General features: G+C 44.7%; 1 protein-coding gene across 1 annotated transcript; it reads right to left on the reverse strand.

Annotated features, from left to right (window-relative positions):
* Window positions 1-2,607: 2,607 nt before the first annotated feature.
* On the reverse strand, window positions 2,608-22,664 carry LOC147625784 (U2 small nuclear ribonucleoprotein A'-like). Its single transcript, XM_086817352.1, has 8 exons — window positions 22,509-22,664; window positions 5,739-5,779; window positions 5,463-5,592; window positions 5,137-5,342; window positions 3,934-4,098; window positions 3,746-3,796; window positions 3,286-3,465; window positions 2,608-3,067 (listed from the first exon to the last, which is right to left on the reverse strand). The coding sequence occupies exons 1-8, from the start codon at window positions 22,588-22,590 to the stop codon at window positions 3,062-3,064; spliced, it is 861 nt and encodes a 286-aa protein (XP_086673478.1). The 5' UTR covers window positions 22,591-22,664; the 3' UTR covers window positions 2,608-3,061.
* Between the last annotated feature and the right edge of the window lie 1,497 nt (window positions 22,665-24,161).

The following is a 24,161-nucleotide window of genomic DNA, read 5'->3' on the forward strand; positions in this document are numbered from 1 at the left end:
GAGAGAATAATTTCCATTAGATGTGTGCCTCTTAAATAAGATGAGTACTAATACTTATAGCTTATCAAAGTCAATGATTCTCTCCATGTTTCTAGCCTCCACATATTCTTCCCCAAATGTAGGCCATGAATATAGCTCCCTAGCTCATCGCACACCTTATGGATTCTTTCACCATGATTGACATATTTTACTACTACTGTAAGATTTTAACCTTTGACAGATTACCTTACCTAAGGCATATGCTCTACATCCATAAATCCCAAGTACATCGATTTGTTCAATAATCCCCCCTTCAAATTGATAACCCCAAGCCCTAGCAGTAGCCCAAAACCTCTAATGATACCCAGAATCCCAACGCAACTACATACCCAAAATCTCCAATGATTCCTCAATCAACACTTGATTGATTTGTGAGACCGTTTGCATTGGCTATTATGATTTCTGATTTTGGTTAGTTGTGATTTGTCTTGGGGAAGTTGGTGAAACATCTTTGTTGGTAAGGCAAAGTATTCTCTAATGATTCCTCAATCAACACTTGATTGATTTATTGATTGATTTGTGCGACCATTTACACTAGCTGTGTGTGATGTTTGATTTGGTAGCATATTGCGCACCACACTAGATCTCCACGAGGATATTAATGTCCCGTTTTTCACATCTTTGATCCAAATGTTTAATGCAGGCTATGAACTCATGCACACTTTAATTCTCATTCTAAGAAATACTAGTCTATGCAGCTTTTCTTGCATTAGGAACTTGACATTCCTTCAATGGTCGAGTTATTGTTCATCCATTTTTGAAAAAAAAAATCCCTGCAATACACCCATAAGCAGTTACTAGTGAATATGGCACAATCAAAGTTTTTGGTCTCCTAATTCACTGCCATTTATGTATATTTTAGCTTTTTTGGCTTTTTGACCAAAAATAAAAATAAAAAGCAAAAATGAACCAAAAAAGCAAGAAACTTTTTTTAAAAAACTAGACATAAAATCAAACAAAAACATCTATTTACTAGAATTCCTCAATGTTTCCAATGGTCTTTATCTTTCAATGCCAATGAAACTAACAACAAAATACTTTTTATATTTTTTAAAAAAAACTTCTTTTCTGAACTTAACACCATCTTAAAAAACACATGAAAAAAGACATCTTAAGCATGCTAAACTAGAAAACAAGAAAAGAGAAACACATGAAAATAGACAAATCTTAAGTGTGCTAAACTAGAAAACAAGAAAAGAGAAGACAATTAGTTATTCCCAAACAATGGCACTTAAGCTATTACTTGACCTAAGCTAGATAATTGCATGACTTGTTGAAAAATTACCAACACCAAGCAATGCTCCAAGGTGCTACTTCCGTTTGTTCGCACATTCTTGTCGTCCACTCTACCAATGTGCCAATCACCACCGTGGTTGCTTTGCTACATGAGATACTCTCTCTTTCACACACTAATGCACAAGGAATGAAATACAAAACACACAATGGAATGCTCACTCTCTCCAAACAAGAGATTTCTCTATTATGTATGAGTGTATGCAATAAGTGTCAACAAAAAATTACTTATATACTATGCCCATGTGTTCACATTAGGCTGGACATACATACAAAAGATTTAAAAGACTATCTACATTAATATTCACATAGACTACATGAACCAACAAGATAGACTCCTGGCAAAAGCCTTGGAGTTGATACAGGGTAATTATGGTAACCTTGGAGTCAATACACGGCAATTATCTTATGATGGAAAACTCCAAAATATGGGTTCAAAATGGCATTAACAAGAAGGGGCTGGAAAACAGCATAGAGAAAATGAAGTAATGTGAAGACAAATAAAAAGAGACTGAAAGAAAACTACAGAGACGGATCCATAAGCTTAACCACTACTTCACTAGCCTTTCAAGAAAGAAAAAAGGTACTGTGAGAGGCCATCACCCAAGGAGGATGTCACCCAAGGGAGAAGTTGGAGATCACAATCACCAAGTAATGCCTTATGAAGGGCACAAATGAAAAGAAGTGCCTATTTCTCTCAACCAGCTCTAAGTCCTCTTGTATGAAATTGCTTCTAGCACAGTTCCATACAATTAGATTAGAGTCCTCTCCATGAGACCTAACATATTACCTCAACACCGGTTTAGCCCGCCACCATCCTCCTTCCAGGTACTCATCAATATAAACATACTACCAAGGTCATTCTTTCAGGATTGTTCCTGTATGAGAACTAGTCCTTCGCTTTCTGCCTGTAATCGTATAATCGAGACATTCATTACATCGAAATTACACCCTAAAAGTGACAGCACCTCCTCTGCTTGAACCGCTCTACTTTCATTAAGTCAAGATAGGGGCATCTAATTACCCAAGGTGAAAATGTATGCACCTAACCTAGGTTCAAACTGCTCACAACAGTAACAATAAAAAAAAATTCCTACAAAAGCTCCATTTTGAAAGGACGCACTTACATGCGGCTATTAGCATCATCAACTTCAACAATACATAAAATCCTAATAGCCAGCAGCTATGGCATGATTTCATGTATAACAAATGGAGATTGTCAAAACTTTTTTTCTTTTTTCTTTTTTTGGGGGGGGGGGGGGGGGGGGGGGGTACTGGATGGACAAACTATTCAGCTCATATGGTATTGCAATTCAAGGGCACTCACTTAACTGAACACAACAATGCATCCATCAAACTTTCAAGGGTTACCTTGGAGTACCAACCCCTATACCTAGTTAAGGTCAACAAAACCTGTCCATGGAGAATAAAGTGAAAGGCTTGGTAATGTTATAGCTTAGCCATAGGAGCCCAAGAACATGTGACTCCCAACATGAGAGCAAAATCTCAATGAAGCCAGTGCAAATCAAATCCCAACGACAGATGTCTTGTTAGAGGAAAGCTAACATAATTCTCTGAAGCTCAAGGCTACCATTACAAAATTTCTTGCGAGACAGCTTGGTTAAAAACACTAATTTGTCCCTGTTGTTGCCTTGACAGAAAAGATGACACAATAACCACCTGTTTACTTTGAACATTGCTTCTCACTCTTCAAGAATCAACAGCTCACCTAACCCTGTATACAAACCAACTTCAACATCATCCCTTGCAACATCAAAAAAACTAGTGAGAATGCATAATGCCTAGATACCAAAATACTGCGTTGTTTTTAAGTACCAAAGTTGGGAAGAGTTATATTTATCCATAGCTTGTGTATATACCTTCTTGCTTAGAGACTTGTATATAGCTTTAGTCTGATGCAGAAATGCGAAGGGAGAAAATGAATCAGCATACCTGATCCATAGCTTCAGCGCCACTTTGAAGGATCTGCAACAGGCCTGTAGCTTCCTCCATCATCATAACATCATTTTGAGCAGTGTTAGATGGATCTACCTCTTGGCTAGAAATTGTTTTCACCACATTCTCATCGTCGCTTATCCTGAGATCTGCTGGTAGTTGGCCAGACTTCAAGGCCTTCAAAACAAAGCATCTAATGTTATTATACTATTCATGTGGGAATCAGCATCCTACTGAATCCATAAATTAATACAAACATGCATACATATACACATACATGCTTACATACATCCATGCATCCACATGTAGACATATATGCATGCACCCATCCATCCATCTGAGCATGCATGCATACATACAAACATCATTTGAACTCCTAGCAATCATCAAGTGAACAAGTTTCTTAAATGTAAAGTGATCTGTTTCTTATTAGCTCTCTAAAAACACATACGCCTACCTTTTCAAGCCTGGCAACCTCTTCAAGGGTCTGCGAGCTGGCAATGGCAGCCTGCAATAATTTTTCACATGTATGAGTCACAGAAACACATCCTAAAGTGGGTATGGTTCAGTTGATTACTGTTATACACAATCTTCATACAACCAGTTTGATGACTTATTTCACACTAAGCACTTAACGGAGATTACCTTAATTGCTAGAATTTGTTCTTGAGTAGGACCAACTTGTTGCACCTCTTCAGCTTTTGGAAGGGATATTTCTTCAGGTATTTCACCTGGAACAAAAGTATTTTCCAGCTCCTTTAATGCTTCTGCCTCCTTAGACCCGAATAGCGCACTTGCTTCCTGCCTCTCCTGTGCTCAACAAAGCTGTCAGATTTGTCACTCAACAAGGTCAGAATGAAACATTCACAAAACAGTCAATCTTTCGAAGTCCATGAGAGACAAGTAGGTAGCCAGTCTTGAAACTATCAATCTCCAAAGAGATATGGGTTCCACCATTCCCCATGTTCATGCTTGTTTGTTTGTACGGTCTGGTCTTTGCCTGCGCACGAGCCCATGTGTAGCTGCAATCAATTCTCTCTATTCCTCATGTTGTGCAATCTGTCATCATTTCAACTCTTTTTTTCTCAAAGCAAACACCAAAGACACACCTCAATCTGGACTCAACTAATATCGACCAAACATACTATGTACCCAGTTGGCAGTACCTAGCATTATCTTTATGGTACACAAATTTTGAATAATAATAAGCAAGCATTCTGAAAAGGATGACTTAGAATTAGAGCGCCTTTAATTTTCTTTTGTTTCTAAATTAAAAATGATTACTTTTTAGTGATCTGATGTTTTCAGATGTTAGACAAAAAAGAACAGCAGTTCAAACTGTTCAGGCTTTTTTTTCCAATGGGACACTTGTCTAATGAGCTAGTGTAAAGTAACCATTAAGTTAAGAACAGCATCACCTATTAGCTATAAAAGTGAGGATTAGGCTCATTAATGTCATTCCAAAGAGGGTGAAGAACCTTGGAATCAGGCTAAATCTGGCTCAAGCCTTGGAACACCAGGGCTTGGGTGAGAAGTCCAAGCATGGCATTGGTCTAGCCTCAGACTCGGGCGTGCTCTCTGGTGAGCTCCCCAGTCTGTCCAAGACTGTCCATTGGACTAATACATATTTGGGTTTTTGAAGGTTCGCACTGGTTGAGGGATTCTTTTAACACAAACTGGAAACAGGTCATAAACCCTGACCCCTTATGTGTATGTTTCAAACACAAGGAGGTGAAGTGTAGAACCGCAGGGGCAGGGGGGCTGTGGTGTGTAGGGGGGTGCTCTAATACATACTAGCAGGTTTCAGAAAAAGAAAGCAAATTGTGAATTTAATGTAATACAACTTACCCTTAGCTTCACTTTTCTGAAATCCAGCAGACGTAATTTTGGCAGCTTGTGAATGACATAAAGTCGATAGTGAGCTTTCTTTGTGACCATATTATCCAGTAAGCAGAGGGTCTGCAATTTCGAAAGCACAGCGATAGGGTCAAGGTCCCCTAAGTTCACTAGGCGATTATTCGTGAGCACCAAAGTGTGAAGCATTGGCAAAAAGGCTGCACACAACATGAACCTTAGAAAGTTACTTAAGATAAGATGACCCAAATTCAGTGCATTTGAGGCTTTGAAATTGTGAACTCCAGCTGCGTACACAACAACAAAATCATAAGTGATACCTCCAAGATTGGGGTTTATTCGGGCTATTCTGTTGTTATTAACCAGCAATGTGGTCAGCCTTTTAAGATAAGGAAACCCTTCCAGCTTGACTAGCTCATTATCGGAGAGATCAATACTGTCAAACTGATCCTGTAATGCAAAGAGCACGGGCAAAGAAGAGACTTTGAATAGTGCCCAACTCAAGCGTAAAGTGAATACCTTGCCATGTACACCGCATTTTTCACACTAATCTATTTGGCAGGGTAAAGAATTCCTGCACACATATTATCACCAACCTCAGTGGCACCAAGATTTTCTACCACAGCAATCTTATTCCCTGCAAACTCCAAAAAAAACAAATCAGATTTAGAACCATGATCTTCAAATATACATTTTTAAAACAACATGCAATCTCCTTCGGAAGAGCTAAGATGATTTAGGATAGAAATGTTGGCGCACACGCAATCTACATGCACTAAGACAATTTAATTATACAGAAAAAGTCATCACAAATTTGCAAGCAGCCTATCAAATGCATCACATACTCCCAAATGCAGGTCATAAAATGGAAGGAGTGTTGGAAATTAATGCTACCCCTTCTACCCTCTGAATTTTGTACGCTGTTTTAGGGATTCTAAACCTGCTGTACCAGTTTGTGTGCCTGTTACACTGCTTTTGTACCAGCTAAATATGCTTATTTTTTTGTTGTACCGGTTGAACTGAACCAGTTGGTGTTTTATGGCATTCTCTATCTTCGTTATCATTGATGTGTTCAAATTTCACAGACGAATTATTTTTATATATTGCCATATGTGAAGCATGGGGAAGAAACAGTACCCAGTCAAGAAAAGGGTCGCACATATTCATGGAATTTCTAGGCATGTGTACAAAGCCCTTCGTATTCTTGGATTTGTTTTGTATGTGGATAATTTGGCAAGAACCCTAGTTATTGGGTGAGCTCCCAAAGCTTATAGTCCTTGGTAATAAAGATATCCACAAGGGGGGGGGGGGGTCGCCCCATTTCGGCCCCAATGTGGTGTCCCTACACGTATGTTTCATTTTCAGAATTGTGGATATTTTCTCATGTTTCAGCTTTGTAAATATGGTGAAGTGGTTGGGGCTAATGTTTGATGTTTATTATGCAATGATGGTACTAAAGTATGTCAAAGACACCAATCAGCTGATAGCCCAAGTGGTGAAGGTGTTGCCTAGGACCAAGAGGTTTTGCATTTGAACCCCCACAAGGTGCTTCCTTGGTAGCATCGCCTACGGGCGGTGAAAAACTGTAACTACGGAAGGATATTGGACCTAAGGCTAGTCGGGAAAAAAAAAGTGTGTTAAAGACCCTAACAAGCTGAATGTGACCTTTGAGACCACAATAATGACAAGTAAGCTCCTTGTGAGAGGGATTGTTGGGAGATTTGTGGTCACCTTTGTTGCTCGTGGAAACCTTGGACTGCCATTTGCATTTGCCCTTAGCCTAAAGAAGGATCTCGGAAGTACCCTAGCTGGTCTTCTTTCTCATGGCCTTATCCTGAAGCATGCCAACAATGGTATGTAGATCAAGAGTTGAAGAAAGAAGTGATTTAGTATCACAAAAAGCAGAGAAAGTCTCGGGCAATTTGGCGAGGAGTCAATTGACAAAGTCCTGGTCAGTAGCTTTGCTCCCCAAAGAGACCAATTGCTTCTGAATGGTTATGAACTCCGTAACAGAATCCATGATGTTAGCAGTATCGGCGATCTTCAAGTTGGAGAGCTGATTCTCCAAGGCTACCTTCTGAGCAAAGTTCTCACGGTGATACCTCCTCTAAATGGTATTCCACAATTATTATGCAGTTTCCTCATCATTGTCATCAAATTGACGAGCAATAGAGGGTTTTATGTTGAAGAAGAAGTATAGCCTTGGGAACGAGGAAATGTGCATCCTTGGCTAAAGGCATTTTGGGTCTAATTTTTTAATAAATGAGAATTTTTGTATTTTTCTATGATCATATCATATCATATGAGAGTGGTGTATGACCTTGCATCTAAAAAGCTTTGCAATATATGCCCTTGTATCTCTTTAGCTTGCAAATGGTAGCCATATGGAGATGACGTGTTGTTCCCATTTTCTTTCCGAGTTCCCGTTCTCGTTCCAAAACAAACTCCCGTTCCATTTGTCTGTTCCCGTTCCATGTGACTATGACCCCAGAGCCAATATTACCGAAGGAGAGTCTTCATCGTGCCCAATCAAGATAATCGGTTCCATCTAAGATGGATTCCTTGGGAAGTTGAGGAATGAATGAAGAGATGACAGCCAGTGTAGAAGCCATGGAATCCTCTTGAATTTACAACAAAAAGGCTACAAGTAGGTACTCGGGGGTGGCCCACTCCTCCCTAGATGCTAAGTGAGGTGAAAGAAAGATGTAGAACTGTACTCCTACTAGAGATCAAGAAACATGAGTGAAGACAGGAGCCGACCCGATGCACAATGAAGTACGGCAGGGAGAGGCTAATGGAGCGAGTGCGCGGTGCTACTAGTCCAAGATGGGAACAGAATACAAAATTAGGAGAGGAGAGGGAGAGCTAGGAAAAAAAACGCAAGAAAGTGCTACTGTAGGAGAAACGCAACAAAAAAACACTGATTTGTGCGATGAAGTAGCTCTCCAAAACGCAGCCACCAAGGGAGTAGAGGAGAAAAAAACACACGCTAGAAACTCTTCTTGCTAAACTGTGGAAGCACAAGATCTTTGATACCATGTGAGAATATGTGAATATGAAATAGAGATCACACAAGAGAGAGTAGATAGCCAAGAGAGATATCCAACACTTGAGCCAAGAACCGAAAAGTATTGAATGTATTGAATGAATTATGAAGGCACAATGGCTATGCTTATATATGAAAGAGAGCAGAGTGGCACTAGAATGTGCTGAACAGAGAGTGTGAGAGAGATAGAGAGAGAGATATGGAGGGAACTATGCTGAATATACTGAAGCAAAACAGTCCCAAGCAAGAGACACTACAAGTCTCATAAGTGAGGGAGCAAAATATGTACAAGATTGAATGAGAAATGAGAGGCCAGCACCCACTATGTATAGTAGGGGGAAGCTGGCCAACTGGAGCTGCAAAACAGGCCGACTGGAGCTACTGGACAAGACCGACTGGAAAATGCCAGAAAGGCCGGGAAAAATCCCAGAAAAATACTAGAAAAAAGGGGTGGCTAGCCCACAAGCAAGGGCCATGCAAAAGGGACCAAATGGGCACCATAAAAGAGCAGAATCTCGGGATGAATGTGCTAACACCCCCTCTCAGCACCAGATGCTGAACAAACTCCGAGAATCTGAAGATGAGGAGCCAAGGAAGCCTGAGAAACCGGCTTGGTGAACAAATCTGCAGCATTCTCCGCGGAAGGACAATACTCCAAACGCAAATCTCCCGCAAGAACCCGTTCACGAACATAGTGATACTGAATCTCAATGTGTTTCGTACGAGCATGAAACACAGGGTTCTTGGCGATGGCGATGCAACTCTGATTGTCACACCAAAGAAGAGTAAATCCGGTAGGAGGACAACCGAGCTCCTCCAATAATCTCCGCAACCAAATCGCCTCACATGCAGCATAACAAACTACACGGTACTCCGCCTCGGTAGAGGAAAGCACCACAGTAGGTTGCTTTTTACTGCTTCAAGAAATGGCTCTAGACCCAAGTGAAAAAACACAACCAATGGTCGAACGCCGTGTATCTGGTTCTCCAACCCAATTTGAGTCAGACCATCCAACAAGAGTGCATCCTTGGCCATAAAAGATGCCAAAATCCAGTGTGCCACGCAAGTACCGAAGAACTCTGAGAGCACACCACCAATGCTGCTGACTGGGTTTGGATGAGAAGGAACTCTATAAACTGATTGCGAAGCATATGTCCAATCGGGAGTAGGTCAACCATACCAAACAACCGACGAGAATCCGATACTGTCCCTGATCAATCCCTGGAGAAGCATCAAGTGAAGAAAGCTTCTCACCAATATCCATAGGAGAAGATACTCGTTTGCACCCAGTAATCTGAAATCTGTCGAGAATCTCCCGAGTGTACTTCTGCTGAGAGAAGAAAGTGCCCTTCGAGGTCTGCCAAATCTCAAAGCCAAGAAAATAATGCAAGAGGCCAAGATCCGTCATCTCAAACTCTGTCTCTAAAGCTTCCATAAAAGAACAGATCCGCACAGAATAAGAACCTGTAAAAATGAGGTCATCAACATAGACCACAATGATAACAATCAACCCCCTCTCAAGGAGGATATAAAGGTTCGAATCTGCGTGAGAACAGCGCAGGCCTAGCTTCTGAAAGAACTCATCAATCCGCTTGTACCAAGCCCACGGAGCCTGCTTCAGACCATATAAAGCCTTCTTCAACCGGTACACATGATCCTGTTTGCCCGGAACAACAAATCCTGGCGGCTGATCAATATAAACCTCCTGTGTAAGCTCTCCATTCAGGAAAGCCGACTTGACATCCATCTGGAAAACGGGCCATCTATGATGTCCTGCAAGTGCAAGAACGGTGCGAATGGTAGTCATCCGGGCCGTCGGAGCGAAGGTCTCATCGAAGACACCAGGGCACTGAGCATAACCCTTGGCAACCAACCTTGCCTTGTGCTTGTCCAAGCTGCCATCAACTCGGAACTTTGATTTGAAGATCCAATGCACACCAATCACCTTACGCTTCAAGTGCCATTCCATTCGATAGCATCCAACTCTCCCTGCATAGCACGACACCAAGGCTCATGTGAAAGAGCCTCGTCTACAGAAGTGGGATCAGAAGGACCATTAATGATAGTAGACATAAGAGCATAATTAACAAACATGTTGCCCTCATGAATTTGTTTCCCTGTAACTCTGAAAGAACGCCGAAGAGAACCAAGCGGAGGAGCAGAAGGAAGCTCATGTAACCCAGAATCACGAACTGTCTGATAATACCAACCAAGTACAGATCTGCTCGAACTCACCAGAGGAAGAGCAGGGTCATCATCATCTGACTGAGTATCCTCAGCTGGAGGTGTAACAGAAGCAGCAGGAGCAAGAGGAGGAGGAGGAGGAGGAGGCAAAGACAAAGGTGAAGGAAGAAGAAGCTCACCACCCCCCTCTGAAGATGTAGGAGTCTCGTCGAACACCACATCATGGCTCACAACAACTTTACAGGCCTGAGGATCATAAAGACGATATGCCTTCGACACAGTGCTGTATCCGAGAAAAGTCATGCGCTAAGACTTCGAGTCCAACTTGGAGCGATGCTCCTTAGGCACAAGAACAAACGCCATACACCCAAATATCAGGAAATGAACAACGGAGGGCTTCTCACCATGGAAAGCCTCATATGGAGTTTTATCGGGAAAAGCAGCAGTAGAAGACCTGTTCTGAATGTAGACACAATGGAAGCCGCCTCAGCCAAGAAACGTCGAGGTAATGAAGAATGCTCAAGCATAGCACGGGCCATCTCCATAATGGTCCTATTCTTTCTCTCGGCAACTCCATTCTGTGATGGAGTATATGATGTAGTAAGCTATCTCTGAATGCCATGTGTCTTGCAATATTGTTGAAACTCCTAGGATGTGAACTCACCCCCTCCATCGGTCCTGAGAACCTTGACCGAGTGACCGGTCTCTTTTTCCACCTCAGCTTTCCAATCACAGAAGTGCTGAAAAGCCTCATCCTTGGTCTTCAGAAAGAAAACCCAAGTATATTGGGTAAAATCATCCACCATCACCCCTTTGCTGCTGCGTTTTTTGAACAGCACCTGCTGGTCTTTTCGCCTACAGTTTGCTTCACCAACACAGCCATCAGGTACTCTTTGATCAGCGTTTTCTTTTCCACGTGGAGATTGGACATAGGCGGCCTGTTTTTTCAGGACAGCAGCCTTCTGTGTGCTGCGTTTTCCTCTCAAGTGGGCTTTCCCCTTTGCAGAGGGGGTTTGTGGTGTTGCAGGCTTTGGTGGCACTCTTGGTACCTGTGGAGGACGACACTTCTTCAGAGTTTGTGCATTTTTTGAGATTGAGCCCAAGCTTTTGTGATGGCTGCACCGATTTCTCTTCATATGTTTGCTGAGTCTGCCAAGTTGGATGGTTCCAACTACACCCTATGGAAGGTGAAGGTGAAATCGGCCTTGCGTGGCGTGGATCTTTGGGATTGGCTTGTTACACCGGCCAATGCCACCCCTCCCACCCTTGCTTCCGGTGGTGCGACTCAGGCACAGCTTGATATTTGGCAGTCGAATGATTGACGCGTTTTCTCCTTTCTGATGTTGAACTGTCAGGATTCTGTTCTCTCATGTGCGTGCAGCATATGCTGCACATGAAGTTTGGAAGGCTTTTGCAGATCTCTATGAGATTAAGTCTCCGGGTCAGATTTTGGCGTTGGAAAAGCAACTTATGAACTTATTAGTTTCTGCCTTTCCATCTTTATATGCTTTCATCTCGAAGATCAAAGATCTTCGGGACGAGCTTGCTGTTTGTGGCAAGGACATCTCCACAGAGGACATGGCTATTCGGCTGCTCTCCAACCTTCCAGAGAGGTTTGATGCATACTTTCAACCTCTTGTTTCTTCTCCTCGTCCTGTTCCAGTTACTTGGGAGGAAGTTCTCCCCTCCGTTATGCAGATTGAGTCTCGCTTTGAGGAGCGGACTAGCATCTCTAGTGGCCCTGATGGAGCTTTGGCAGCACGAGATAAAGGGAAGAATCAACAAAAGAAAGGAAAAGGGAGTTCTGACAAGAACTCCAAGGATTCCGACAAGGATAAAGACAACAAATCTTCAAAGAATAAGGACATTGAATGTCATTATTGTGGCAAGAAGGGTCACAAGTCACCCCAATGTCACAAGAAGAAGCGTGATGAAGCAGTAAAGAACTCTTCCTCAACAGCGGTGTCTCAATCCAAGAAGGATGATGGCATTCTTCTCTTAGCAGGTACTCGGCGTATACTTGCTCTTGTGACTTCTCAGTCACGGTCTTGGATTGTTGATAGCGGTGCTACTGCTCATATGACATCCCATCGAGATTGGTTCGAGGACTTCTCTGCCAGATCAGGCGAGATCACTTTGGGTGATTCTTCTTCTGTGCCAGTGCATGGTCACTTGGGTTTTCTTTCTGAAGACCAAGGATGAGGCTTTTCAGCACTTCTGTGATTGGAAAGCTGAGGTGGAAAAAGAGACCGGTCACTCGGTCAAGGCTCTCAGGACCGATGGAGGGGGTGAGTTCACATCCGAGGAGTTTCAACAGTATTGCAAGACACATGGCATTCGGAGACAGCTTACTACATCATATACTCCATCACAGAATGGAGTTGTCGAGAGGAAGAATAGGACCATTATGGAGATGGCCCGTGCTATGCTTGAGCATTCTTCATTTTCTTGGCTGAGGCGGCTTCCATTGCTGTCTACATTCAGAACAGGTCTCCTATTGCTGCTTTTCTCGATAAAACTCCATATGAGGCTTTCCATGGTGAGAAGCCCTCCGTTGTTCATTTCCGGATATTTGGGTGTATGGCGTTTGTTCTTGTGCCTAAGGAGCATCGCTCCAAGTTGGACTCAAAGTCTTAGCGCATGACTTTTCTCGGATACTGATCTGAGAGTAAACGCAGAGGAGAGGGTGCTGAAAACAGGGCTGAATCTGGGGCAGCAAAGAGGTTGCTAAACCGGAGCGATGATACCATGAAAGAGTGCACAGAGCGGAAGCAGAGTGGCACTAGAATGTGCTGAACAGAGAGTGCAAGAGAGAGAGAGATATGGAGAGAACTATGCTGAATCTACTGAAGCAAAACAGTCCCAAGCAAGAGACACTACAAGTCTCATAAGTGAGGGAGCAAAATATGTACAAGACTGAATGAGAAATGAGAGGCCAGCACCCACTATTTATAGTAGGGGGAAGCTGGCCAACTGGAGCTGCAAAACAGGCCGATTGGAGCTAATGGACAAGACCGACTGGAAAATGCCAAAAAGGCTGGGAAAAATCCCAGAAAAATACTAGAAAAAAGGGGTGGCCAGCCCACAAGCAAGGGCCATTCAAAAGGGACCAAATGGGCATCATAAAAGAGCAGAATCTGGGGATGAATGTGCTAGCAATATACATCTCATGTAGAGCAGTCGACCAGTAGCACTAGAGGACTGTTAGAAGTCATCTCCTGTCTATTTGTATACACCAGGGCCTCTGTTGTGGGTGTGCCCGCCCGTATATCATTTTTCCACACTCCCCGTATTTTTTCCCTATTTTTCCCATTTTTTCCTAGTGGCTGGAGGGCTGCCAGGTGATGCCAGGACCACTCTGAGGCTGGCCGACTGCATCTGTAGCAGTCGTGGGCTATCTGAGTGCTGGCCGACTTGATCTGTGCAGATGTGGGCACCAGATGCTGGCCGACTGCTGTTTTTCAGCAGTCGTGGACATTTTGTGAGTCGTGGGCCTCTTCCAGAGCTGGTCGACTGCCCTCATGGGCTTGTATATATTCACCCCCATCCTCCTCCACTTTCTCATTCAGTTATCTCCGGGATCTTGTGTATAGAGAAGAGTTTACACACATCTCTCAGTGTTTCTTGTGCTGATTATTTTCTGCAGTCTACTTGCTCTTGTCTACCCAAGTTTGGATATCATTTCCGTTGCATATTCTGACCTGGTATCAGAGCCCTAGGCTCTAGCAGATCTTGGGCGTTTTTTTTTTCTGAGCAAGAGGGGGAGCAACAGGTTGCTGATCGGTGGACTGTTTCGGGCTGAACGGGAAGTGAAGGTGCAAGAGGAAGGCGGGCAGAGGGGCTGGACAGCCACTTGCATATTTTCTGATTTTCAGATTTTTCCCACCCACCCACCCTTTCAGGTTACTCTCCGAGATGGCGGATTTACTCGAGATGGCAGAGAAGCACGTGAAGATTCCGACTCTTCCCACGTTCCCAGTGGATCGGCAGTTGGACGGGTCCAATTATGGCATCTGGAAGGTCATGATGGAGTCAGTTCTGGAGTCATATGATCTTGCTGATTTTATTATCAAAGGGGTGCCAAGGCCGGAAGCTGAGGAAGGGGAGGTTTTATCAGCGAGGAAGGACCGAGAGGCACAGGCACAAATGTGGGACCGTGTCAACGCCAGGGTCCGGTCATTTATATTCCTCAATTGCACACCACAGGTGATCAACCATGTGAAGCACATGACGCTGGCGAGAGGCATATGGGAGCACTTGGCTTCTTTGTACAACAGGGTGTCACCCATGAAGCGGATATCCTTGGAAGTGCAGATGCGGGTTATGAACCCTGCAAAGTCTTCGACGATGCGGGAACACATTAACAAGCTGCAGGCCCTTCAGCAGGAAGTCCTTCAAGCTGGGAAAGAGATATCGTCCGAAGATATGGCCATCACGTTACTTTCTCACTTGCCTGGTCAGTATTCCGCTTTCTATTCCTCATTGATCACTAGTGGCAGGCTCAGCACCATTACTTGGGAGGAGCTTGTGCCAATGGTCTTGGACCAGGAGGAACGTTTCACGAACCCTCCTCACGGCGGAGGTTCGGAGGCCTTAACTGGCCAACGGTCGAAAGGCCGTAATACCAACAAGGGCAAAGGGAAGGCTTCACCAGATAAGTCTTCTGAGAAGAAGCCTGATCCAGAACGAGAGAAGCTGAAGGCCGAAAGATCTTGTAATGATTGTGGCGAGAAAGGCCACTACTGGAGGAAGTGCCCTAAGCGGACAGGGAAGAGTGCTGAGTCCTCAACCTCAGCTGCGAAGACTCCGGCATTTGTGCACTTGGAGATGGTGGACTCCGATGATTCATCGTCTTCGAGCGAGGAGGCAGCTGGCTTCACCGCAAAGGATACTCGGGAATGGATTCTCGACAGTGGTGCTTCCAGGCACATGACTCCATCCCGTGACTTCTTCTTGGATCTGAAGCGGCAGTCAGGTCGTATCTTTATTGGTGATAACTCCACTATTCCGATTCATAGTGAGGGCCGGATGGAGATCATTCCCGACGGCAAGGGGGGCAAGCATGCTTCCCGTGTTCTTTACGTCCCTGCTCTGGGCTTTCATCTTTTGTCAGTGCATGAGGTATGCAAGACTGGCTTTCGGGTGGAATTTGAGGAGCATTCAGTTGCTCTAAGGGCCCGTGAGACAGGCAAAGTTGTTTGGGAAGGCGGTGTGGAGAACGGTATCTACAAACTCTCTGCACTCTCCTCACTGACAGGCTCTCAGGTCGGAGACTTGTGGCACTTTCGTTTTGGCCACTTGAATGTGGATGCTTTGCGGCGCGCCTTCCGGGACCAGATGGTGGTTGGCTTGCCAGATGTTGGTCGTAGGCAAGGACGCTGCAGTTCTTGCATACGTGGTAAGCAGCACAGGGAATCCTTTCCGAAGCAGGCTTCCAGGCGGGCTTCGAAACCTTTGGAGTTGATTCACACTGACTTGTGTGGACCACAGCAGATACCATCCTTGGGAGGATCTCTCTACTTCATGCTGCTTGTTGATGATTGTACCAGATTCACGTGGGTCTACTTTCTTTCACAGAAGAACCAGGCTTTTGCTCGGTTCAAGGATTGGCACGTGATGGTGGAGAAAGAGTCTGGATTTCAGGTCAAGACTCTCAGGGCTGACAAAGGAGGGGAATTCTCCTCGACTGTATTCTTTCGGTTTTGTGCAGATCATGGCATCAAGAGGGAATTGGCCAATACCGGATCGCCTTCGGAGAATGGAGTTGTTGAACGTAAGAACAGGACTGTGGTGGAGATGGCGAGGACCATGCTGGAGCATCGAGATCTTCCTCGTCCACTGTGGGGTGAGGCTGTGGCGACAGCTGTCCATACCATTAACCGCTCTCTGACGACTTCTGTACCCCATATGACTCCATTTGAGGCATATTTTGGCAGGAAACCCGATGTCTCGCACTTCCGTGTCTTTGGGAGTGACGCGTATGTACATATTCCGAAGAAGCAGAGGGGGAAGCTTGACTCCAAGTCCCGCAAGCTGGTATTTGTGGGGTATAACTCTCTTTCCAAGGGATACAGGTTGTATGATCCAGAGAGGAACGAGATTGTTGTCAGCCGGGATGTGGTCTTTGACGAGCATGTTCCAGCATCCACTGTCGAGGAGCCGCCACTTCTTGGAGATCCAGAGTCTGATGATGATTCCCAGTCTATCACTCCAGATGATCCACCTCAGTCATCACAGGAGGTTGAGCCCGCAGCTGGAGTTGAGCCCCCGCGACCACAGGAGGCTCCACGATCTGTTCGAGTACCTAGGTGGTTGATGGACACCCTTCGGGAGTCAGGTGTCACGGAGCTACCCTCCGAATGGACCACAGAGGACGGCCCTCGAAGATCACATCGAGTTCGAGATAAAAGCAACACGGCGGAGCTTCTTCAGGTGAACTATGCTCTTATGTCTCGTATCATGCGGGATAAAGAGCCCACTTCCGTAAAGGAAGCCCTTTCACAGGATACTTGGAGGGAAGCCATGCAGGTGGAACTTGACGCCATCGAGAAGAACAACACATGGGAGTTGGTACCGAGGCCGTCGAAGCGGTCAGTCATTGGTGTCAAATGGGTCTTTAAGACCAAGTACGCGGCTGATGGGTCGGTGGACAAACACAAAGCCAGGCTCGTGGCTAAGGGTTATGCTCAGCGGCCAGGCATCGACTACGAGGATACCTTTGCACCGACAACGCGGATGACCACGATTCGGACCGTTCTTGCCCTTGCTTCTTCTCAGAGGTGGCCCGTGTACCAGATGGATGTAAAATCGGCGTTCCTTAATGGCGACCTGCAGGAGGAGGTGTACGTTGAGCAGCCTCCAGGCTTCATTGTTCCAGGATCGGAAGGGATGGTTTACAGGTTACGTAAGGCCTTGTATGGTCTTAAGCAGGCTCCGCGGGCTTGGAATCAGAAGATTGATTCCTTCTTTATTCGGACTGGATTCCAGAGATCGGTTGCAGATCCGAACCTGTATCTCTTTCGGGAACGCGGCTTGGTCACACTCATCATCCTTTATGTGGATGATCTCATTCTCACCGGCGGTCATGTGGAGCACATTGGAGTGACGAAGGCTGCCTTGTCAAAGGAGTTTGAGATGACCGACTTAGGCTTACTCCACTTCTTCTTGGGATTGGAGATCTGGCAGACCCAGAGGGGGTTTTTCGTCTCTCAGCAGCGGTATGTTCATGAGTTGCTTGAGGCCTTTGGGATGGAGAACTGCAAGCCTATTACTTCGCCGATGGACCCGAACACAAAGTTAACCGTTACAGATCCTTGTGAGCCAGTTGATGCCTCGCAGTACCGGAAGTTGGTTGGTTCATTGATCTGGTTGCTGAACACCAGATTGGACTTGAGCTTCTCCGTGGGGCTGTTGAGCTCTTTTATGCAGACGCCATTGAAGACTCATTGGGACGCAAGATTGCGGATCTTGCGGTATCTGCAGAGTACGAAGGATCTGGGACTCTTTTACACAGGAGGGAATGGAGTCAAGCTCCAAGGATGGAGTGACTCAGATTGGGGAGGAGATCCAGACACGAGGAGATCTACTTCAGGATACACTTTTACCCTCGGCTCAGGAGCGGTTTCTTGGAGCAGCAAGAAGCAGCCGACTATTGCTCTTTCTTCGACAGAGGCAGAGTATCGGGCTGCTTGTGGTGCTGCTTGTGAGGTTGTATGGCTGCGGAGGCTGCTTGGCGAGATGGGGTTTCCACAGAGGGAGCCCACAGTCATCCAGTGTGATAACCAGAGTTGTATAGCTATTGCTCGGAACCCGGTTTTCCATGCCCGGACCAAGCATATAGAGATACAGTATCACTTTGTTCGTGAGAAGATCTTGGCGGGTGACATCTTGCTACTTTATTGTTCGACGGAGGACAATGCGGCGGACCTCTTCACGAAGTCTCTACCTCAGGCTACGCTCAGGCGGCACTCCAGCTCCCTGGGGTTGGTTTCACAGCCAGGAGCTGAGAGGGGGTGTTAGAAGTCATCTCCTGTCTATTTGTATACACCAGGGCCTCTGTTGTGGGTGTGCCCGCCCGTATATCATTTTTCCACACTCCCCGTATTTTTTCCCTATTTTTCCCATTTTTTCCTAGTGGCTGGAGGGCTGCCAGGTGATGCCAGGACCACTCTGAGGCTGGCCGACTGCATCTGTAGCAGTCGTGGGCTATCTGAGTGCTGGCCGACTTGATCTGTGCAGATGTGGGCACCAGATGCTGGCCGACTGCTGTTTTTCAGCAGTCGTGGACATTTTGTGAGTCGTGGGCCTCTTCCAGAGCTGGCCGACTGCCCTCATGGGCTTGTATATATTCACCCCCATCCTCCTCCACTTTCTCATTCAGTTATCTCCGGGATCTTGTGTATAGAGAAGAGTTTACACACATCTCTCAGTGTTTCTTGTGCTGATTATTTTCTGCAGTCTACTTGCTCTTGTCTACCCAAGTTTGGATATCATTTCCGCTGCATATTCTGACAAGGACAAATGTCCACGACTGATAACAATGCCTAAAATAGCCTAAGAAAAATATCAGATAAATATCTAGATTAAAAAAGGCATAAAATGAAGTAAAAGAGAGCTGGAGATGACATGTTTGACAAAGGTGTCCAAGGTGTCTCCTCCATGAGTGCATGTTCCGTACACTTCTAAATGCCTACAAGGCTGCAAAATTAGGTCTAAATCTGCCCATATACTTGCTAGCAAGGATAATCATGATCATGAGCATCAAGATTAATTGATGCACAAGACACCTCCCATAAGCGACAGTAGGACTCAACAAGGTCTATCCCTCAATCTCACAAATGGTGAACTCTCACGTCACCCTCCCATAACAGTGAATCCTTGCCATTCTCATGATGATGAACGCATGCCACCCAATGTCAACCATGAACTTCTATCACACCAAACTAAGCGAACAACGACACCCATCACCCAAGACAACAGTGAAGACCCACCGCTAGTCCTTGACCACAGTGGGTACTTGCAACTCCTCTTTTACATACCTCTCATAGGCAACTCACAAACGCATACAAAAGCCTCTACTCAGGCACTACTCAACACACACATGTGGCACTCTCGGCCACTCCGTGCCTCAACATGGACACCACAACATAGGCTACACATCGCACATCAAAAAGATTGTTAATGTCAATACAACTTTCTTCCAACAGTGTTTCCACACCATACCATGCTGGCGCTCATTTTTTACTAGAGTGATACTGATATGGCATTGGCGCAGAAGCCGTAAGGAACAGGGAGACGGGGGAGGGAACGGCACTCAAAAAATACTTGTGTGAGAGCCTAGAGGCTTGGAAGTTGGAAGAAGCCTGAGGGAGAGAGACTAGAGAGAGTAGATACACTCATAGAGTGTGGCTTGTCGCTTGAAGCTTGAGCAATGAGCAACATGCCAAAGACTCAAGACTCAAGAGACTTGAAACTTGAAAGTTGCTTGAAGGTATGTGTGTGCTTGTAGCCTTGTAGCCTTGTTCTTATATAGATAGGTAAGAGAGAGAGGCAAGGGCCAAGGCCCAAGACCCAAGCCTCAAAGGCCAAGGCCCAAGTGGCAATATGTCATGTGCACAATGCGTATCTACCGTGTGCTACACGCATGCAAGACCAGTTTCGAGGCTTGGGGAAGCTTGGAACTAGGCAAGCTGATTGACGAGTTGAGTTAGGGAAATACTAACGCGTGGGCACCCAAGTATGGACGGGCGGGCGCCCAAGTGTGGACGCCCGATGACCGACCAATCTCCTCATGTCATGTGCACAGTGCGTATCTACCGTGTGCTACACGCATGCAAGACTAGTTTCGAGGCTTGGGGAAGCTTGGAACTAGGCAAGCTGATTGACGAGTTGAGTTAGGGAAATACTAACGCGTGGGCACCCAAGTATGGACGGGCGGGCGCCCAAGTGTGGACGCCCGATGACCGACCAATCTCCTCATGTCATGTGCACAGTGCGTATCTACCGTGTGCTACACGCATGCAAGACTAGTTTCGAGGCTTGGGGAAGCTTGGAACTAGGCAAGCTGATTGACGAGCTGAGTTAGGGAAATACTAACGGGCGGGCACCCAAGTATGGACAGGCGGGCGCCCAAGTGTGGACGCCCGATGACCGGCCAAGAGCCTATAAAAGGGTGGCCAAGGTTAGTTATTGGGATATAGAGAGTCCCACGAGCTTGTGAGAGCTCTATGGTCTTGGTGCCTGGATCTAGTGCAAACGTGCACCTGCTTTATGCAACCGAGGCCGGCAGCAGTCTCGAGGCCCGCGAGAGCAGCTTCGTGGCGGTATGGGACGTCACGAGAAGGGGATTGGTCGGTACGTCATCCTAATCTCAGTTCGTGGCTCGGTGGGGACAGCCAAGACTGTGGGCTCGCCCACGGCTGTCATGGTTGGGAGGTGAGTCAGGCCTGCACCCCCTTTGTTGTTTGTTGTTCGTTTGTTTGCAGGATTCGAGTTTCGAACCAAGATCGATCACAAGGGGATCCGTGGGGATTTGACACAATAGGGGAAGGCATCCCCAAACGGCCACCTAAACGGCCAGAAACAGCCAGAAAACGGGTAAAAAAAAGGACCGTTGTATGGCGCAACGGCTCTCTGCCGTCCCCCCAGAGGTCCATCCCCCACACCATCCCTTGCCAACAGCCGTCCCCATCCCCCGTCCCTTGTGAGGGACGCCTCCAAGGGGACATCCAACCGTCCCCTTCCGTCCCCGTTTCTGACGTGTACCGGCATCCCAAGCTGTCGTCCCTTCTGTCCCCTGTGACTATGGAATGGGCTCAGCATGAAAACAAGTTCTTAAGACAAGGAACACTTCACACCACACAACCCTTAATGAAGGATAAGCACAAACAAACAGCTCGCGAGTCATCAAGTGATTGTTCACCACACAGATCAAATACCACACAGTGCTGAGTTCTTAGCTGGAGTTCTTGGCTTCACTGGAGATGGTGTTTCATCTTGCTGTGGCTCAAAGACTTGCTGCAGCTTTCTCACACATGTAATATAATTGCTATTAATTTGATTGGAGGATTCCACGAAACAGGAGAAAGAGTGTCACTGCTTTCATACCACCTAGAATGCACGAGATGCAGCTGCTCGTCAACACATCAATACTCAATGCTGACCCATTCACACTTAACGAGTCATTTGGTTTGTTGTTGCAGTCACTATTTTGCTGGGCCACCTGGGATGATGACAGCTTGGAGCTTAGTTGTTACACAAAGTGAGGTCTTACAAAGCTTAAGAACTACTGCCTTTAGCAACACTCATAATAGATGACCAAAGTTGCTGCTCTTTCTTTTGTAGAAGCTGCTTGCACATAGAATGAAGCTGTGTTGCACAAGAGTCCTTGCTTGATTTGTTTGCAGTTGCCCATACAGACCTCTGAAGGAGAACTCCCACTTTGATTTGCTGAGTGGAGGTGCTAGAGAACTAATGCAAGAAGCTCACTCTCTTTCTTTCCTTCTCTCTCAACGAAGGTGTTAAACAAAACTACCTAGATTAACTCGCTAATGGAAAGCTTAAGGTCTTAATCCTACCCTACTAGCATTAAGGAAGCAGAAAACGCCTAGGAGAATTATTTGATTAGATCCAGCCCTAGGGGGCTCTGATACCATGTTAAAAACATGGGCCTAGAGAGGATCAAAGAAAGTGCTAAAATAAAACTAATAAAGAGAGGATTATGCAATGTGCAACGAAGAAGCTAAGTGCTCACACACTCGGGCACCCTTCTATTGGAACTTATTTTTAAACATGTTACGAAGATGAAGAGAACATGGCCATAATCTCGAGCTGAAACTTAACTTGGTATCTATGAAAACCAACAGGTTTGAAGCATAAGTTCAGAGCAATGGCGATGTGGTTTACATGAAAAACAATGAAAAGCCAAGCTTAAATAAACACCTTATTTTCTCCTGAGCCATGCCCACTCAGGTGCATGCAGCTTGATTAAGCCCTAGTTCACTTGTTCCCGCCATAGCCACTGACACATTTCGCAGCTTGACTACCTAGACCCAGTTCCCAGAACCCTAGAACTAGTTCCCAAAACCCTAATCCTAGTTTTCGAAACCCTAACGCTAATTCTGAAGCAGAAGCTTACCTCGAAGGTCGATTTCTCTCTCCCGCACAGCATTGAAGTACTGGGGGGAACGCAGAATTAAGTCAGCTGTCAAGCGCACCATGGTCGTACGCACCAAGAAGCCGATCAGAAGAGGGGAGTTGCAGCCTTATATATGACCTAGTGACGATTCAAAATACCACCACAGCTCTGCACGTGAAATAAAAGTTTTCCTCTTTTGTATTCAAAAATGGTATAATAATTATAATTATTTTATTTATTACGTAATTATTTTTCTTTTTCTTTTTTTTCCTTTTTTTGGGGGCTTGGCTGGAATTTGAAAGTACACATTGAAGCTCAATCAAAAGTGTCATTATGTGTAGGCTAAAGAAAATAGTGATGCAAAACTAAAAGGCTAACCATTCACTTGGAGAAAGAATTGAAGCAATATTGAAGCACAATTGAAAGTGTCATTATGAGTAGTCATTTCCCACTTTAAGGGCAACAACCTAATTGTAGATGTCAATAATAAGACCAATTTCATGAGTTGATATTGCCAATAGAATGGTTGTTGATGGTGATATTGATATTGATCATTTTGATCATGTGCATATAATAGAAGGCTAGGAAACCATAGTTTTTATTTTTAACTATAAAAACTATGGTATTTGGTATTATACATTAATTTAATAATGATTTTGGCATAGAATGATTTACTAGTTTTGGCAGTATATAATGACTATATAATGGTTTTGGTAATTTTCTTAGTGTGTATGAGGTACTCACCAGTGCTATACATGAACTCAAAGAAAATGATATAGAGTCACAAGTGTTGTTTGGGAGAACTTGAACCAAGTTATGATAATAGATTTAAGCCAAAAAAAAAATCATGGATATATGAATGATGAAGCTGATATTTGTAAAGTTTATAACAACAATAAGGGAGGTTGGAAGAGAATAATTGTGCCTTTTTCATTGGAAAGATAGCCTCAACTTCTTACACACATACAAATATATACTTTTACAACTTATAGGAGTAAGAATAAAGAGTTATGTAAGAAATGGAGGACAAGTGAAGCAAAAGAAGAGGTTCTTTCCAATATAGATGTATACATGCCTGGTGGTCAAGTGGAAAGGTTTCAGATATAAATATCCCATGTCCAAATAGTTGGAATCAAGTGGTGGCATTATAGGGTAGCTCATTGTGGACATGTCATTATTTAGGTAAATAAAATGAAACTCTTCATTGTATTGATTTTGGTAGTTTAAACTTTATTATGCATGTTGATATACTATGGCACTTTTGAATGCAGGAAGGGAATGCTAGTATAAATGCATTGGTGCCTTAACTAATTTATCATAATCCAAGCATGGTAGTTGGTTTAGCAAGAGAAGTTTAAAAACATAAAATTAGGTGTTACTAGGTTACATAATGTGATATTGCAAAGTGAAATTTGCCAAAGGTATTTAAATATATGGGTAATAAACTTGATGACTTGCAACTATTATTGTGCCAGATAGATCTTTATCCTAGATAAAAGAGCACCCCTACACCATGATCCACTTCAAGAGTTGTTAGTGATGCTTTGATGGGAACACTAATGTTTTTTGATAAAAGGACAATTGAGAAAGAAATGTGAAATGTTAAAAACACCACTCTACCAAGGGGATGTTGAAAATGCTAGAATTATTGTA

The sequence above is a fragment of the Cibotium barometz genome, chromosome 23, assembly GCF_041138505.1.
Source record: "Cibotium barometz isolate CiBa-2024 chromosome 23, ASM4113850v1, whole genome shotgun sequence".
NCBI lineage: Eukaryota > Viridiplantae > Streptophyta > Polypodiopsida > Cyatheales > Cibotiaceae > Cibotium > Cibotium barometz.